Consider the following 19,169-nt stretch of genomic DNA (forward strand, 5'->3'; position numbering starts at 1 on the left):
CAAGGAAATACACAAGTTTACCACAGGTGCCTATCTGAATGGTGCCCAGCTAGCTAAAAATAAAAATTACTAACAATGAACCTGGAGACAGAAATCAACAATCCAAAATACTAACTCTCAGAGGGGAAACCAGCCACAGCCACCACAACAGAAAACAGTGAGAGAGAAGCCAACAGGTGACCCACATCTCCTGGCTCTGATTAGAGAGAGGAGCCAGCTTCAGGGCTGCATTCAAGAAAGCCTCACAGGGGTTCACTACCACAATCTCAAACATATTTGCCTGGAGCTCAATGATTTCCCAGAAAACGTAATCATTTCCAATGTGTTTTGCACAGTGAATTTGTTGAGGTTTTTACTGCAGACATGTTGCCACCAGGCTGAGGAATTAACGTTAAGAGTCTTGTTAAACACACACCAAACCTTGTTGGAAACAGCAGCATCAGGCAAGAGAAAAGGCTGACTATAAAAACACAAAGTTAGGAAACAAGACAGAGATGGAACTCACAAGGACGGAGTATAAAACACACAAAAAACCTTCAAAATGAAACAAAAACCTGCAAATTAAACCTTTTGAAGTAACAAGGAAATCACAATGAACCCTAAAACTGTGGACCAGGTCTCCACCTGTCCCTGCTGCAGATGCTGTAACCACACACACATTCTAATCACAGACCCACAAAGGTGGACCATGTATAACAACAAAACAGGTTTAGAGATGAACACACACTCTTTCAGCCTCAGTGGGATCCTTATGACACATTAGCAGACAGAGGACACCAACTTGTCTAATCACCTCCACATCTGTGTCCTCAGTTTAAGGCTTTAGCCATGAAGCTTCCAACAAGTGACAACCTCGTCTTGGTTTCTGTTATGGAACCGTAAGAAAATCACAAAAACAAAAATATAACTAAACACAGCTGCATCTGTCTAAAGGAGCGGGGACCATTATTTTGAAAAATATATATATCTGGACGTTAAATGTGAGCTTTATTGTGTGCTAGATTTCCTATTCTGTGATCAGATGAGAGGGGACAATAATATGCTTTACATCTTACAGTTTATTTTCAACATGAAGTTAGATTTTTAATGCAGTTTTGGAGAAAAAAAAACTGGGTTTTGCAACTGTAATAAATATATTTTACAGAATAACACAAGGCAGCAACTGTAATGTTTATGTCATAGCAGCCTACTAGCAGCTTTCACAATATGTCCATCCATCATTGGAGAAACGCAGCTGATAAAAATCAATGTGATGTAATAATCAGCTGAAGAGCACATTCTCAGATGGTGTGAAACCCCCCAGTCTTCCTCCCTCAGTCTTCCTCCGGTTGGACCTAAACATCCAGCACATGGTTGAGGTAAGAGATGTAGCAAATGGCGAGCCGCAGGATTTCAATCTTGGACAGCTTTTTATCTGGTGGAAGCGTTGGCAGAAGTTTCCTCAGTTCTGCAAAAGCCACATTAAAGGCCACCACACGGATTCGCTCTCTAGTAGCATGAGCGGATCGATACTTTGCGTTGGCGCGCCTCCTGCGCCTTCTCTCCTCCCTGGTGCGCGGCTTATTGCCCTCTGCATCCACAGGACCGGCCGGCGTGGAGGTACACTGCGCTGTAAAAGGGTCCAAAGGGGGCTCCGAGTGCATGTGTCCCCAGGGGAGGTCTTGCTGGTCAGGACTAAGCATCAGGTTCAGATCCTCACACAATAAAAAGCCTGCAGAAAAGCAGCAAAGGTGGAACCAGATGTTAATGACCAGGAACTGAGGAACATGTGGCAACACAAGGCCATTTTCAAGGCTCGGCTTTTAGTATTATAATCACAGTCGCTGCTCATTTAATATAAAGTTTGTTTCCTTTTTTAACTGGACAGATGTGAGACGCTGTGCTGCCTCTTAGTGGCAGATCTGTGACGTTACTGCAGACAGACGCTGTCCGAGGTGCTGAACCCACACCAGGTAAACAAACAACCATAAATAAAATATAAATAAAATCAAAAGACCAGAAAAAAAAACACATTCTGCCCGCTATAGACGCCACCGATTTATGCTGCAGTTTCTTATCAGAAGTAGCTGGATGAGGGGGAAAAAAAACGACTTATTTTATATTTGTTTTTTAATTTCATCACATTTAGTAAAAAGATGAGAATGATGAACACAGGCACCAACATCAGACTAACTTACCTCGCACATAAAATAATTATCCGATCACAGCTGTGATAAAGTTCTCTCTCCATCAGCTTTCATGGTGTCCTCCTCTTAACGAGGCTGTAATATCCGTGCAGTCATCATTTCGTCTCTTCTTTGTCTGTCTTCCGTCCACTCTCAGCCGTCTGTGCGTAAAATAAGACGTCTCTCCATAAAATTAACTAGAGTCAAGTGACGACAAACTCTACGAGCAACCAGCCTCTCTCCCTCCTTTAACAGCAGCAGCAGGTGGCACGTGAGCATTTCCCGCTGAACTGATTTGCAGTCAGTCGATGTTAAACTGATTTGACGTGAAATTTTCTGGCTTCTACGTCACGGCGATGCGGTTAGGTCAAAGGAACATCCGAGTGTAAATCTAAACTAAAAAAAGCATTTCCTGAAGAAAATGCAGCAGCTGAAGCATTGCTTGGAACTCTTGAGAATGTTTTCCTTCAAATGTTAGACAATAATTAATTAAACAACTGGTAAACTATTAAAGTCTTACCTTATTCACTTAACATATTGTCACCTTCAAGGCATCTGAATGTCTCAATGCTAATGTGAAATGAACTATATGTTTAGTAGGAATAGATGAAATAAATATCACTAAAGCAGATGAACTGTAAAATATGGAATACATTTGTGTTGTAAGCTGTAACTGCATAAACACATGCAAGTAAAGGCAAAAAACCCAATATTAGTTTTTGTTGGGAAAATCCCCCAGAAGCCCTTAGAAGTCATTTATGGGAAAACCACTACATCTCATCTACACTTGTGTTGTTCCAATGATGACCTCATGGTGGTGGCAAGCCTTTAACTTGCACATCACATCACTGGATCCAAATGTGAGATTCACCTCTTCCTCTTAGAACATATAGATAAGGGCAGTGTTCAGCGTACACCCCAGCTGATACTAGCAGTCGTAAATTTTGACCAGTTAAAGGCATGCAGAATGCCTTGATCAAGTCCCTCCTCTAATCTGCTGTTGGTCCTCAGTCATAGAAGGCAATCTTTGCCAGGAGCAGCTATCCTGGAAGTCATGATTGTCCTGAGGATTTAAATGGAACAGCAAGCATAGATCCCATAATCATACAAACAACTACCTCTTATTCTGGTCAGCTAGCAGTCCTCACAGTTATCACATATGGGTCAGATCCCTGTTCCTCAATCATAGGAAGCAATTGTTGTGAGGAGGGTGACTGAGCAGTTATCCTGGAAGTCAGCATGGTCCTGACAATTGAAATCCAAAAGCCATAATAATCATATACACAACCACAATGACACCTCCCTGAAGAACCTGCATCAATGAAAGCCATTAACATATCTGGATAAGTACATAAACATTTAGCATCAAAGTCAAGCTCAACAGCTTCCAACCAACACTTTGGTAGAGTTAATACAGTAGTTAAGGCAACATCTGCTTCCTCACTGGCAACAGCTTCTGTGAAAAGAAACCCATGTAAATTTCTGGTCCAGCCTCTTCTTCCTCCTGGAGGTTTGTATGGATGACAGCTGTTACACCAACACTCGTTTCATCAGTAAACACATCAGATTAAATCCCTTTGAGTTCACATTATAACCAGCTGCAGGCAGCCTGTGGCATTTGTAGATAAAATACAGGTTTGCTTCTCTGGTGGCCTACAGATTGATTTTTAGACACACGCCCTTTTACTTGCAATAACCATTTAGTATTTTCAATCAATTCACCATTAAACATTTTTTATTTGACCCTTGTCAAACTGATTTTTCACATGTCAGACACACACTTTTATTTGCAATAACTACATGTTAGTATTTATCAATTCAACATTTAACAGTTTTAATTAGAACCATGCTGCTTTTTCCTCTTGTAGTAACAAACCCAACATATATCATGCAAACACTATTACACAATTCAATAAACCCATCATCACATTTTTGTGTTTCATTTATTTTATGTAGCTTTTTCTTATTTAAAGAAGCAAAAAGTAAGAAACACACACTCAGTGCTGGTCTGAGTCTGAAAAACACAGAAAAGGGAGAGGAACAGATAGGTTTATCTGGCTTACATGCATGTCAGCTAATTTAGCAAATGTTAGCTCACCGGTAAATACACCCTCCTCTAGCTGAATGACTCCAACAGATCACTGCTGCATCCAGACATCATGGCCAAAAGATTTTGACACCTCAGGCACAAAAGATGCACAAGTTACCAGTTATGTCAATACATTTTAAAAAGTTTGACAATCACAAAATAAATTTACAAACCTTTTTCTATAGCCGTCTTTTCTGCATGCCTTCACTAGCACTTGGTCAAAAAAATGTTTAAAATGAAATATCGCATCAAATTCGTCAATTATGCAGCACTCATTTTAGTTTAGAAACGAACAGCACAAAGTGGGCAGATTGACAGTCATGCTGACATGGCAGCCATGCAAAAAGCAGAGAAATATAAACTTGGTCTTACCTGTAGAAGCTTTCCCTAGGAGGAATACATTTGATTGCATCAACACTGATCAAAGCTGGTGTGTGTGGCAATTGAGTCGATGTGGATGTGAGGGTGTGTGAGGTGGGTTCATGTGGAGCTATCATTGTCAACCAAAAAGTGCATGCACACTTTAATGGCTTGAAATTAAACTTCTGCACCAACTGAGCACACAGCTCCTGAGGAGAGGAGCGCGGTTTTGGCCCCATAAACTTTTAAGGTTGTGTAATTTTTTAGTCAGAATATGGCATTTCAAACACTTCCATAGGAAAATCTAGTCATTTAGCAGGATTGTAATTAGTGACCAGGACCCGTTTGGTCTATTATAGAACACATTGGGGTTTACACATTTTTTAGCCTCTGTAGCATAAAAGACCATATGTTATTCCTTAACTAGTGAAGCAGAATGTTAGTGTTATGGCGTTAGTCCCAATTTTGACAAAAACTGGAAAATTACATAAATATAAACGGACCCTGTAGACTTTATTAACCACGTTGCTGATGCCCTGTAGCAGCTATTCTAATGCTGCTGTGTGCACCACAGTTTCATTTTTCAACTTAATTAAAACATGGCATTTTACAAGGGTACAACATTCAGAAACAGGCCACCATTTACACACGTGTTAAAATCAGACGACAAGCAAACACCTGAAACAATTAAGCAAACATTTAGCGTTTAGCATTAGCGGCTAATGTATGATGCAATCGATGCATAGACTGACTTTCAATGTTAGAGTTTCGAGCGAATTATTCTGCCATGCTATTAATAATAATATGTAAATGTAAACGGACCCTGGGGACTTTATTAACCAAGCTGTTGTATGCTCAGCTGTTTTAATGCTGTTTTAATTCCATTTTATTGCTGCTGTGTACCCCATAGCGTCACCCTTTTCAATTTATATTAGCTTCCAAGTTTTATTTGCCAACTTCATTAAAATGCAGCATTATACAATGGTGCAAAAATCACAAACGGGCCAGCATTTATGGCACATGGCTAACAAGCTAACACCTGATAACAATTAAGCAACGTTAATTAGCGTTAGCGTTAGCATTAGCGGCTAACGTGACTTGCATTCAGGACAACACTAACCTTTAGGTGAGAGTTTAAGCTTTTCAGCTTCCCCCTGGAGTTTGGACAAACTCATTCTGCCGTGTTCAAACCCACAGGCACCGTGAAGCTCCCGCATCTCATTTCCTCACCTCCTACTCCTTCTTCTTCTTCTTTATTTCCGGCAGACTAGATGCCACATGGCATATTGCTGCCTCTCACAGGTCAGGTTTAGTAATGACACGATGTATGCACATCCATTTCAAAAGAAAGACAACTCCTGTTGCTGTGATAAAATTCAAGACTGCTTTCACAACCTGTGGCTGGTTTTCAGATGGATTTAGCATACATCACAGTGACATTCTGCTAATTCCAGTGTCTAATAGAACAGAAAATAATTGCACTCTCTCTGATCTTTATATATCCAGCAGTCCATCAGTACATGCTCAACAGTATGGAATTTATTGCAGACTTTGCAAAGACCATCTTCAATCCTTTGAAGATCCCATGCCAAACCACAATGACCTAATCTGAGTCTTGTCATAATTACAGATTGTCTTCTTCCTTGACTAAGATAACATGTAATGTCCTCACCTGTGGTAGAGACAAAACATTGCAGTGATGGTCCTCACTGCAATGGACACCCGAGGTGTACTCAGAAAACATTTGGATTTTACAATAGCTGCATATCTGTAATGCAATGTAGTGCACAAGAATTATTATAATTATATTGACTCATTTTAAATGAGTAATTTTAAAAACCTTAACTTTGCCTGTTTCCATGCTGCATGAGAACACAGTTGTGGGTTGTTTATGGTTACATGTGCACCATTGTGGCTCTGGTATTTGATTGCACTAATCTCTTAGTGGGAAAATGTCAGTGCTAATCATTACTAACATCATCACTGTAATCATCAAAGGGCCTGCACCTCTGTGTCGGTGGTGGAGAATGTTTTCTCAGACGCTGTCAGAAATGGCACAGTGAAGGCTCAGTTGGGACTGTGGGCCGTTATTGAGGGGGCTTTGGCATCTGGCTAACATCATTATCCTTCTCTCTGAGCTGGGATGTGATCATTCCTGGTTTGTCGATTGGGAAATGACTTGGACACATCACAGGAAGAAAGGTCAGACATCTGATGAGATTGGACCCTCATAATAATAGTTGATTCCTCTAAATAAGCGCTTGATGATTATTGACTTTGTCTCTCTTCAGCCTGGTTAGATTTGTTTATTTGATTAGTGATTGTGTGTTGTATGTTCACTGCTGTGCTGGGGTTGTCATTAATATTTAATAAGACAACCCATCAATGTCGTTTAAATCAAAATGAAACAAATGACATCAAATGTGTTACTTTTACTATCTGTAACTGTAACCCATTTCAGCAGGTGCATTTGTTACAGTCATGTTGAAAAGTTAGTACCCCTACTTTAATTCTATGTTTTGTTTGTGTAAAAACATATTAAGAAGCATCAGTTTGTCACTTAATTTGGTGAGCTGCAGCAGGTGCTGCTGATCATCAATCCTTGATGTATTAATCATCAGCAGGGAGTGTGCTGCTCTGGAGCTTTCAGGTGTTGCCAAGAGGGAAAGACATAAAGAATGGTGTTAGAGAAGCACATCAACCTGGAAAGGCTTATAAAAACAAAAGATTTCAGTCAAACAATCCACAGGAACAACATGTTATGGACAGCTCTTGGTGCCTAAATCGAGTTAAGTTATGTTGATCAGTATGCTCCATCTGCACTGCCATCAGGATCACAATGTCTTCCTTCAGCTTTGTTGCAACAAGGTTACATCAGCCTGCTGAGGGGTGATGGGGGGTGGCCTCAGGTTGAGGAAGGTGAGTTATATATACACACACACACACACACACACACACACAAGAAATGTAAACCTGTGACTGAAGCCAGTTTGAAAGTCTGAGACCGCTGACTGCCCTATTTACCTGACCTAACACACCTATTATTGTAGCTTGTTAGATGCATGGTGGTGATCTGATGCTCTCTCCACTGTGAAAAAACTGCACCATGCTGACCTCTGCTAAGGCAGGGATGCTGAACTAAGTTTGTACATGTAGAGGGAGCTATTAAAAATAATCATGTTTCCTGTAGGCCACTTATCAGTCACTCTGTATAAAGTGGGTTTGGGTCCCCTCTTCACCTTTCATTTGTTTTGAGAGGTGTCTTTTAACAAGAAATTCCAAGCTGCGACAGCAGCCTGCAGCTTCATGGTGGTCTAATGAACAGATCTCATATTAGAATCAGGAGAGGCTCAGACACCTGTCCAGAACTAATAATGCTTTTCATTATGTTTTCAAATTTAGAAACAATAATTACCAATTATTTCAAACAAGCTGTTCTATGAATTAGCTTTCACTATTCATTATTTATTATTTCATTAAACAGGAGAAATATGATCTAACATAGTAATACAGAAGCATTTTTCGTCTGTATTAGAACTACAGCACAATACAAATATACAGTTTTCAGTATCAACATATATAGAAAACTCAACAACACAGAACCACTTGCACACAGTTGGGCTGAGCTAAATCAATATCACTGTGATATACTGTCTTGCTTTCTTTTCTCCTTTTTCACTGACAGACTGCTAACTTCTCTCTCTTTTGACAATGCTTCTTACTTATTTGTTTACTTTAGAGGCGTGGTGCTGGCTGCCAGAGTAAGAGGTGGGGGTGGGGCCCATTAAGCAGTCTGCACCAGCCAACCACTGTCATTGCAAACTTGTCACTGCCTTAGGTGATTCAAAGTTGGCCAGTGCTTGGGAGCCCCCTTCTGGCCTGGGGCCCCAAGCATTTGCCTAACTTGCCTGTTGGCAAGCAGTGCCCCTGCCATAGGCTACCAGTGTTCCTGTGTATCATGACATTACCGCCAAAAATATTGAGGATGGACCCAGATGGTGAGTCTGTGGCTTCACACGGGAGAGCTGACTGATATATTGTAGAGTAAATGAACTGTGTGTGTGTGTGCCCGTGCATGTAGACTATGGCCTTCAATGTGGAGACAAAGAGGGCATCCTGGATCTGCAGAACATTGGTGAGAACATGTAATCCTCTATAAAACAAAGAATGAACTGTTACACACTTATAGACTTCTGTTTGACCCTGCATCATGTGGAGACTCACGTCAGAGGTGCATCAAGTGTGTGTGCAGCGAGTGTGAGGGCCGCAGGTTCACACCGCCAGAATTTGAGCGCCATGGTGGGAAAGGCTCGTTTAAAAAGTGGAAAGCGAGTATTTACTATAAAGACAGGCCTCTGCAGGTTTGGTTTGAGGTAAGCTTTGCTCTTCTGTTTGTTCAATGATTTACATCAGGAAGTAACATACACCTGTAATGGTCACAGAGTGGCCACCTGAGAACCCAGGCACTCGTCTGTAAAAGAAGCAGAGGTGCAGAGCCAACACAGCTGCTGCACGAGGAGCTTTCTGAAGGTTGGTTTCATCTCTGTAAGCATCACAGTGATCTGAGTGTCACACTCTCACTGGGCTGTTCTCCCCATCAGAACCACAGGCTGCAGAGGAGGAGGAGGGTGGAGAGGAAGAGCCTGCCAGCAGTGAAGGACAGATGAAGGGTGTGCTTACCGGTAAGTCCTGATCTTTAGAAGGAGAAGAAGACTCTCTGTGTGTACATGTTTCCTCTGTTTGCAGAGACACAGTCACTCATTTAAAAAGTCTTCTAATTCACAGAGGAAGAAGACACCCGTAGTTTGGGGGTGCCGCCTGCATTCAGCCCGGTCCCTTCACACACAGAGGTGCCTGTCAGAAAAATCATGTCATGTAGCTATGAGTTTATTCTATTTCAGTCTGATGTGTCACATCATTTTCAGGAGACAACCAATGAAGAGGAGGCTGTGTCACTGCTGCCTGTGATGGATGTGGGGGTGAATTAATTTTACTCAAAAGAACATGTGATTGTTGAAGCCACCTTAAAAATGTATAGTGATTAAACATCCTGCACTTTTACAGAAACAGGAAGTCGCAGAGGCCCCCACCTTTAAGTCCAACAGCATTTACAATGAAAGTTATTTTGCTTTAGAGAAGTCCTTTGTTCATTATTTATCATGGGCCTCATCATGCAGAGTGATCAACAACACCAGTATGACTAAAAGTCAGATCTAGCCTGTTGCTTCAGTGTCCTTCTTGATCCCCTCCTTTAGGCTGGAGCAGACACTGTAAATGCTCTTCACATACAGAACCTGAAGCTGGACAGCAGAATAAAAAGCCTGCAGATTAAGAAGCTGAAATTAGAAATTAAACTACTGGAGAAGGTACAGCTGCCAATGTGACTTGTTGTAAATGATCAGCATTATGCACTCATAATCTTTTTTCCCTTTTTACAGAAAAATCAGAAGTACTAAACTAAAATCATTCAAACCAATACTGAAACACTGTGACGGGTTTTTATTCGGTTCCAGACACAACACAGCTAACAGCCTGTCTGTTCATATTACACACAACAAAAACACATGAAATTATTTAATTAAGAAATAATTAGATTAGATAATTAATTAATTAATTAGATTTAGCTGCTACCAGAATCATATTTGGTGTCCTTTCTGAGGAGACTGAGGTTTGAAACAAGAAGTACACTGTAAGAAGCGACACAGACAGAGGGGAGAACAAGACATGAGGGATAATAAGACACACACGGGTGAAACACTTAAGGAGGGCAGGTAATCAACAAGGAGAGAAACACAAGAGGAAGCAAAACATATGGGAATACACAGGGAAGACCAGACTTTCAAAATAAAACAGGAAATACAAGGACAACGACTCTGAAAACAGCAAGAACCTAAATACACCAGAAAAAAGAGAGACAACTAAAGAATACAGAAACACCAAAACAACAATGATCATGACAATTACTTGATGTTCACAGGTTATCTGCAAAAATATGTGTGGTTATTATCACAACATAAAAACCACACACATGTTATGAGGCCAAATTTAAACAGCCTCATGTTCCCTCATGCTCTGCTCTGGTGCCTCCCAGTGCCCCTGCACATAACTGACGAATAACTTAAAAATATATCACCTTAAAACACAAACAGCCACTTTAGTTATTGCAACAAGGATGTGAGTACAATCACAGGACACTGTCACCTCAGGGACATTTATGCACGGAAGAGAGGAACACAACATGTCAGTGTGACAGAGGAGACAGAGTGACTCTTTCACTTCAGAGGCTTTTGGTCTAGAAGCATGTGGCTCTTATCTCAGTGCATGCCTGCTCTGTAACATCAGATAAATATGAGCAAGGTTTGTCTGTCATCCCCTCTATTAACAACGCAACTCAGTGTTTCCCTGCTAGATGCTGTCACAGTTCAGTGAACATCTCTTCAGCATGTTGCCTTCAGGGGTCTTTGCTCAGGAAATCCTACTTGGCTGACAAAACACACAATAACTGACTTATTGTTCCGATGAGAACAGAACAGGGTGAGACGAAGGTAAGCACTCACTGACATGCTGAATATACCTCAAAATACATCAGCGTGTTTACAGACAGCATCAAACATATGAGGAAAAAAAAACGTACTTGCAAGAAGTGGTGTGTTTGAGATCCACAGTCGTCAGGAAACTCAGAGCCTCAGAGAGTTTAATATATTGGACCGATATGAGAACAGACAGAAGGGCAAACTGACTAAAAACATTACTCCACCGTATAGTACAATGCATCATTATGGGGAATTAAATAAACAGGAGAATTAACTGTTCAATAAGGTCTTGTATTAATGATCAGCCACTTCTCTGTGTGACTCCTTAAAGCTGTCAGAGAAGTTTGAGGAGGATGAATGAACTGATGCTAAAGGTTTCTAAAATTAAATGACAGAAACAGGCTTGTTTGTTTGTTTGTTGTTGTGTGTGAATGAGCCTTTCTCACTCTTCACTTTCTCACACAGAACTTAAAGTGACAGCAGCATGAACTCCATTATTCACTTCTCTGTGACTTCATATGAAATTGGGTCAGGAGAGGTGACTGTCATTTGTAAATTTCCAGCTGTTTCATCACTTGATAACAGTTGAGGATGCCTTTGCTTAGAAACGATTCAAGTTTTTTTAAAAAATGTATCAGCTAAGGAATTCACTTCCCCTACAGATCTGCTGGATGGATGAAGTATGAGACCCTGTCTGTACCATGATGTTTTCTTTGTTTTACTTATTTGTGTTTCTACCAGATATTGGTTAATGCCCATAGACTGTATCGACAGATGTTCAATTTTACCTTTTTGTCTCTGTAAATCTCTGTAATCATGGACAAACGATCCCTGTGACCTTTGACCTTGGAACAGCAGTTTTTATTCTGCTCTTTCTCAAGTGAACATTCCAGATTTGACTGTTTTTACTTAACTTTTCATCATGTTAATCAGATTGGTTAAAGACATTGTGATGTCACAATAACTTTGTCCTTTGACCCCTGATCACTAAACTCTTCTTCTTCCTTTTTAATCACCACTGTGTTGCAGAATTTCTAATTGCTGTATACGTTTGCTGAATACAACCTTTCAGGAGCAGTTCTGGCTTTTACCACATGATGGCACTGTAAGCCACATTTTTATATTATTATCCAGCATCCATCAAAAAAACCAAAACGAAATTAACCTGTAACTCTGTATATGTGTCAAGCTTTGTAAACTCCTACGCAACAACTGTATAATGTACATCCTTGTAGAGGAACTCTACCACAGAAAGTCTGACGATGGATGAAAACAGTCTGTGATTTTGTAGCTTAATACATCACAACAGAGAGAATGAAGCTACAGGCTCAGTGTGAAGACCAAAAAAGTGAGACAACAGAAATGAAACAAAAAAATCTCAAAGACATACAATCTTGTTTGACAATCTTTAAAGCTCAATCTATACCCTATAAGACAGAGAAAAGGGGACAACAGGAGGAGAGAGGAGAGCTGACAAAGCATATCCATATGTCTCATTCATGTGGTGCACTTGCATGCATGTGCTCCTATGTACTAATATGTAGCAGTTGTTCATTTCCCTCCTCCTCCACCTCCACCTCCTCCTCCTCTCCTCACAGTGGCTGCATAGAACTGTTTATGCTACCAGATGTGTGCCAGCTCATGTCTGCCTTTTTTCTTTCTTTCTTTTTTTTTCTTTTTTTTTCACAGGACAACATTCGTGAGTGGGCACGACCGCAGGCAACTGTTTCTTTAGAGGAAAGTAATGTAAAGGAAAACAGAGCTGGAGACCAGCAACAGTAGAGCGAGAGGATCACTCAACCGCATCTGCTTCATGTGGCTTTGAAGACATCAGGAGTGGCACACAATTTTTAAACATCTTGCAGGCAGACAGACAAAGACAGACACGCATGCTGTCACACATACACACATCAGTGACTGCATGAAAAACACAGACAAACATGAACTTTTTCTGGGAAGACTCAAATAGGAAAACACACACAAAGTGCCTTGAAGTAAGAACAAAAGCTGCTTAAATCTTCAGAGCTGGTACATACACTGCATTCATGTTTAGAAATGCTTCAGGATATGCATGAGAAGAGTCATGACAGACAGTCCTTTAGGGCCTTCTGATTGATTGATTGGCTTGATTGCAGACTGGCAGCACCTGAGTTAGCAGGGAGGGAGTATAAAGCTGAGGCAACACAGCCACTTCTAACATTCATCTCTCATTGGTGACCATACTCTGACTCCTGATGGGTGAGCTTTGTGTTGTTCTGTTGTTGTTTAAATTGATAGTTACTGAAATGTTCCTGATATATATTTTTTTTTTGTTTATCGGTCTGGCAGCAAAGAAAGTGTTGATCGTGTACGCCCACCAGAGCGCCGGCTCCTTCAACGCTGCAGCCAAAGAAGCAGCTGTGGAGGTTCTGACAGCTCAGGGCTGCTCAGTGGAAGTGTCCGATCTGTATGCTATGAAGTTTAAGGCCACTGCTACTGCTGATGATGTTACTGGTGAGAAATATCTCAGAAGGTGAAACAAATGTTGAATTTCTTTTGGCTTTAACATGTTTATTCTGATACAGGAGAAGTTAAAAACTCAGAACATTTCTGTTATGCTGAGGAGACGAAGATGGCACTGGAGGAAGGGAAACTGTCTGCCGACATCACAGAGGAGCAGCGTAAACTCACCGAGGCAGACCTTATTATCTTTCAGGTAGAGCCTTAATTGCACTAATGTGTTTGGGTTTAAGGAAAGAGCCCTTAACAAACTTTTTAAAACTCCATTTTCTCAGTTCCCCATGTACTGGTTCAGCCTTCCTGCAATCCTGAAGGGCTGGATCGACCGTGTGCTCACACTCGGCTATGCCTACACAAAGGAGAAGCGATACAGCCAGGGAATCTTCAAGGTAAGGGATTTAATCAAGGTTTTTGTTATCTACTGCTTTTTTTTTAATGGCTTTCTCTATCAGGACAAGAAGGCCATGCTGTCCTTTACCACCGGGTCTCAGGAGTCCATGTTCAGTGCAAATGGCATCAATGGGGACATGAATGTTACACTGTGGCCACTACAGGTACTGTTTGACAATAAACTGACTCAATGGGGAATTAAATGAAGAAACATGATGACAAATGACTGAAATTGATTCTCTTTTCTGCAGAATGGCATCCTGCACTACTGTGGTTTCCAGGTGCTGGCACCTCAGATCTTCTGGGCTCCATCTTACATTCCACCTGATGCCCGTAAGACCATGCTGGAGGGCTGGCGTAAACGACTGCAAGGCCTCCTGGGAGAAGAGCCGCTCGGCTTCACTCCCATGGACTGTTTTGATGGGGAGAAGGGTTTCCAGCTCAAACCTGAAGTCCATGAAAAACATGCCAGCCAACAGTTTGGCCTGGCAGTGGGGATCCACCTGGGCAAACCGCTGCCACCTAACAACCAGATGAAAGCTGGAGTCTGATTATGCAAATAAAAGCTGCTTTATTGACTCTTACTTGAGTGTTCAAAGTGTTTTGTATGAAATTCATCAGCTGGATTGTAAACTCTCCTTTACAAGACCAAATTGCCCAAAACAGCTTAGCATTGTTCTATTGGTACCATTGATTAGTCTCACAGGTCAAGGTCTCATTTTTAGCTGCAGATTGCTACAAAATCCTGTATGCAATAGCTCAACCAATACTGAATTTTATTTTTTCAGTATTCAACAATTTCTAGACACTTTGTAGAAATCCCCGGCTGGTGAATGGTAGTGGCCTTACTCGGAGGTACTGAGAGCTTTGCTTTTCTACCCTTTTTTGCACATAGTCACACTTTCTTAATACAAATTTAACTTGCCTGAAATCTGCAAATGAATGCTTCTGTTGCTATGCAACCATGAGATATGCAATTGTTTGCTGATTGTCATCACTTTAAAAGGTGAGAATACATCAGTAGCCCTGTCTTTGACACCTTTGTGTAAACATGGTGTAATGCTCCCTCGGTGTGTGCTTACAGAGGACATGCTAGCATTGTGTAAATCAGATTTGGCTCAGTGCTTTTTCTTCTTCTGCTGTAGAGGTGCATAAAAATGTACCTGTCCCTGTCACAGAGCAGGATGTAATGCAGCAGTTCCCTCTTGAACAGGCTGTGTGAGTGGTTCTTTAGTGTTCACATCATGTTTGTTCTGCACCAAAATAGCCAAAACAAACTATTGCAGGTTTATATTTTGATATCCTGTTTGTCCCATCCCCAGAAAGATATCCTGCTGTATACAGTTATAAAGCACACACCCAGCTCTTCCCGGGCCTCTGTGGAGAAGCCTCTCTTCTCTGATCTCCTTTGACGAGGAGAAAGGATTCCATCTGAAGCCTCAAGTCCATTGGAAACACACGTTTAAGGGGGGGTCTGACAGGGGAGAACCCACCAGGGGAATCCGCTGCTGTCCAAGCAACAGAGCAAAGGGAAGTGATGGACACTGCTCGTCTTGTGAAGCTTGCACTTCGTTTCTTGCGGATTAGATTCAGTTTGACTTGACTGTTTAGTTGAGCTGTGTAAATGTCCATTGTGACCACTTGCTCCACTTACAATGTGGTTTAAACCAGAGCGCTCCGTAGCTGGTAAACAGTAAGTAAAGAGTCTGCTTGCATGCAGGCTTTTTAAAGAAAGACGAGTGGCTGAGCACTTTTCCCAGAGAAGCAGCTTTTGTTTGGGTATGGAGGAAATGAGACAGAGGTGGGGGATGGAGGGGGGGTTGAGGCACACTTAAGGAAATGGCCTTGCACTCTGGTGTCCAGACCACAGCCTGTGACATGTAGGAACTCGACGGTGTGCATATTTCACAGCTGAGGTCTCACAAGGTCGCCTTGTGTTTGTTTATCTTGAGTCAAGTCCAACCTTAATCACCTGTCTCCCTCTCCAGAACATTCTCGGATCAATTCCTTTCTCTCTTGTCAAATAAAAAGGAATTATTAAATTTGTTTATTATGGTGCTCATATGTCTTAGCTATGCTTTGCGCCACATTAAAAGTGTTGTAGATGACAGTGTGGTTGAAAGATGTCGTGAGAGTAAAGAGTTGAAAATGTGTGAATCATTACACCCCTGTAATTAAAATACACCAAAGCTGCATCAGCACATTAGTCTTACTAGAAAATACAGAGGAATGCTCCTTCTGTAGGAATGATTGTCCCATATAGAAAACCCACAGTGCTGCACTTTGAATAGCCGGGTTTGTGAGCATAAAGTGTTTATGTATGTAAGAGTGGTACCACGCAGTCCAATCTGGTGTCCATCCTGCTCTGCCATTGTCAGTCCCAGTTCTCCCACCCAGGCCATTTTTGGCTGCTTCAATGGGAGGAAGTGGGCACCGTCTTATACCAGACATGGAAAAGAGTGTCCGGAAAAACACTCCTGCTTTACTGAAAGCTACAAATACACACATGTATTTGACATATTATTTTTAAGCCCATAAACGACCTTACCTTGAGAAGCAGCTGGATTCTCGCGAGATTTGTGAGATCAGAAAACTGCACAAAATCCGTCTTCAAGCTGCAGTGCGAGCTTGTGACGGAAGCCACAGGTGGTCTGGACTAATCAGCATCCTGTGAGAAAAACAAATACAACCGGTTACAAGCATGTTTTAGGTGTGACGACAGCGGCAAGTGATGCTGGTAAACACCTCTCCTGGTTGTTAGTTGTTGTTTTGGACGAAAAGGTGACATTTATAAGCATGTTTTCCATGTAAAATTATTTACCAACATGTTAAATGCTACTTATTAATTACGCTGGTCACTGTGTTGTGTTTGTACTCAGCAAAACACCCCTAAATCTCAGGTTTCTAAATGTTGAAAGAACCTCAGAACCCCTGACCTCAAAATCCAAGATGGGCGCTTCAAATGCGCCTCATTAAATCGGTCGTACACAGAGTGTTGTTCAATGTTTATTTGTAGCTATAGTGTTGATGCACAACATACCACATAATGCAACACTACGTCAGCAATGGTTTACAACGAAACTTGATTTTCCAACGTGGTTTGTACAAGGTCCAAGCAGCTTCCAGCTTCTGAGGTAAATGGAAAAAAAGCTTTATTTAAGGAGTCCGAAAAAAAAAAAGCAATTTTAGATGAGAACAGTGAAATGATACATGTCTGCTTGCAGAAGCTATAGTTAGCTTAGCATAGCACAATGGTCAGACACAGGTGAAAACCTGGCTTGCTCATTTTCATATCTTTAATGTGGAAAGACTGAACACTACAGTGCATCTGTTGTTGTGGAGACTGTGTGTTGGATTGTTTCTCAGCTTAGGAGTGAGCAACTTCCTGGAGTTTCCGCTGGTTGCCCTGCAAAAGTTCCCACAGATTAAACAAAGGAGATATAACATGTTAATGAGCTTTAGTGGTGCAGATTTTGTTTCCTTTAAACACAGAGCCAGGTTGTTTCCAGTCTTTGTTTGTGCTATGCTAACCAGCTGCTGATTCAGCTCCTGTACAATATAATAGTGAATGCATTTCCCTAAAATGTCCAACGGTTCTTTTTATATGACTTCATCAAATGTGAAATTATGAAAAACTACAAAACATAAACACGTCTTATCTAAATGTTCTCCTTTCTGCCAGATGTGATTGATTGATCTTTGTTGACTTTTGGATGTTTTGATTAGGCCATAAATCGGGCCCACTGTTTGTGCCAGGTGTCACAAGGTCAACAACAGGCTAGCCGTTTAACACTGTGACCCACAACAGACACGAGAGAGAGAGAGAGAGAGAGAGGGAGGTGGTAGAGTGGGGGAGAAAAAGAGGTCAGTTGAGAAATTAGGCAAATTATAAATATCATACATTCTCTCAATCTTTCAGGAGTTACATTAAAATCCAATCAATTACACCTCAATAAAAAAACGCAGCTTGTCAACCTTTGCCTCTGTCTGTGTGTGTGTGTGAGTGAGTGAATCCATGTGTGCACAGAGGCACAGTTCAAGGCTGTTCTATTAAGATTGGCAGCAGGAAAAGGTTTGTAATGAAGAACTACCGGCGTTAACTTTTTATGCTTTAACTTTCCAACTGCCTCCTTTTACCTTCCTATCACAGAGTGTCCATTGTATGTTCCCCATCATTGTGGAAGTGAGGAATTCATTCTGACATCTGAGCACAATCACCCCCCCCCCCCCCCCCGCTCCCCAAAACAGCACCTATCACAGTAGCCTCTTAAATCAAGTTTTCCTTGAAGCTCGTAGATGGTTTCCCACAGATTGATTGTCCAGAAAAACATTTTTTTAAACATTTCTCTTTGTCAAACACATTCTCAGGGGGATAATTTAAAAGCAACTATGTACCTATAACACAAGAGAATTGTTTTCTGGTTCATCTGCCTGTAGCATGATGGGAAATAAAGCATGTTTATAGTTTATTTGGTCATAAATCCATGGTGTAAACTACTTATATGAGTGTGCATCTAAGATAAACTTCTCTAAGCTGCCTTGCTTGTGATCAAAGCCTGAACAGATGGTTACAAAAAAAATACATAAAGGTTTGACTACAACAGCTGTGGAGGAACACGACCACAAATAGAGCCAAGGAGTTCCATACAAAGACCAAAAAAGGAGTGAAAAACACTGGTGAAAAAATAATAACAAACACTACCTCCTTCCTCTTTTCATGAACTCCTGCAGGATATGTCTTTCATCCCGTGTTTCATTTTATCCTCATCTCCGTCCTTCTTTTGTGTTAGTCTTCTCCTCTCACCGATGTGAAAATTACACAGGAAACTTTTGCCACAATGGGACTTTTCACACATCTTTTGCTCGTTGGGGATTTGAACGGTTGCTGAAGACGTATTTCTCAGGAGGATTGGACTGCATTCACCACATATAAACACTTTCGCAAATTAAGCTCCTGACAGGCGCTTTTTACTTGGCCCGGCTGGCAGTGATAGGACCCAGGCAAGCCTGCACTTTTGCAACTCTTACACGGAAGGTCTGCCCATCATGGTTTTGATGAATGAATGGACATCAGGCTATTGGCTTCCTTTCAAGCTCTGATGTATAGAGTGCCTGGTGGTACTGGGAGGCTGG

The 19,169-nt window shown here is 41.3% G+C and overlaps 1 protein-coding gene and 1 long non-coding RNA gene across 2 annotated transcripts; one reads left to right on the top strand and one right to left on the bottom strand.

Moving 5' to 3' along the window:
* Positions 1 to 2,208: 2,208 nt before the first annotated feature.
* LOC114426611 (uncharacterized) lies at positions 2,209 to 5,332 on the bottom strand. Its single transcript, XR_003669366.1, has 3 exons — positions 4,264 to 5,332; positions 3,284 to 3,410; positions 2,209 to 2,326 (listed from the first exon to the last, which is right to left on the bottom strand). It is a non-coding gene; the product is annotated as an uncharacterized LOC114426611 (long non-coding RNA).
* A 7,960-nt stretch (positions 5,333 to 13,292) lies between these two features.
* Positions 13,293 to 14,620, top strand: LOC114426463 (NAD(P)H dehydrogenase [quinone] 1-like). The gene is made up of 6 exons (XM_028393887.1): positions 13,293 to 13,385; positions 13,476 to 13,640; positions 13,712 to 13,842; positions 13,922 to 14,035; positions 14,099 to 14,200; positions 14,288 to 14,620. The coding sequence occupies exons 1-6, from the start codon at positions 13,382 to 13,384 to the stop codon at positions 14,585 to 14,587; spliced, it is 816 nt and encodes a 271-aa protein (XP_028249688.1). The 5' UTR covers positions 13,293 to 13,381; the 3' UTR covers positions 14,588 to 14,620.
* The last annotated feature ends 4,549 nt before the right edge of the window (positions 14,621 to 19,169 follow it).

Source organism: Parambassis ranga, chromosome 21 (assembly GCF_900634625.1).
Source record: "Parambassis ranga chromosome 21, fParRan2.1, whole genome shotgun sequence".
Lineage (NCBI taxonomy): Eukaryota > Metazoa > Chordata > Actinopteri > Ambassidae > Parambassis > Parambassis ranga.

What these genes read in the sequence shown, in the direction of transcription:
- LOC114426463 (XM_028393887.1), top strand. An exon ending in CAGACCTTATTATCTTTCAG is followed by an intron (nt 13,843 to 13,921) that starts GTAGAGCCTTAA and finishes CCATTTTCTCAG; the next exon opens with TTCCCCATGTACTGGTTCAG. An exon ending in ACAGCCAGGGAATCTTCAAG is followed by an intron (nt 14,036 to 14,098) that starts GTAAGGGATTTA and finishes TTTCTCTATCAG; the next exon opens with GACAAGAAGGCCATGCTGTC.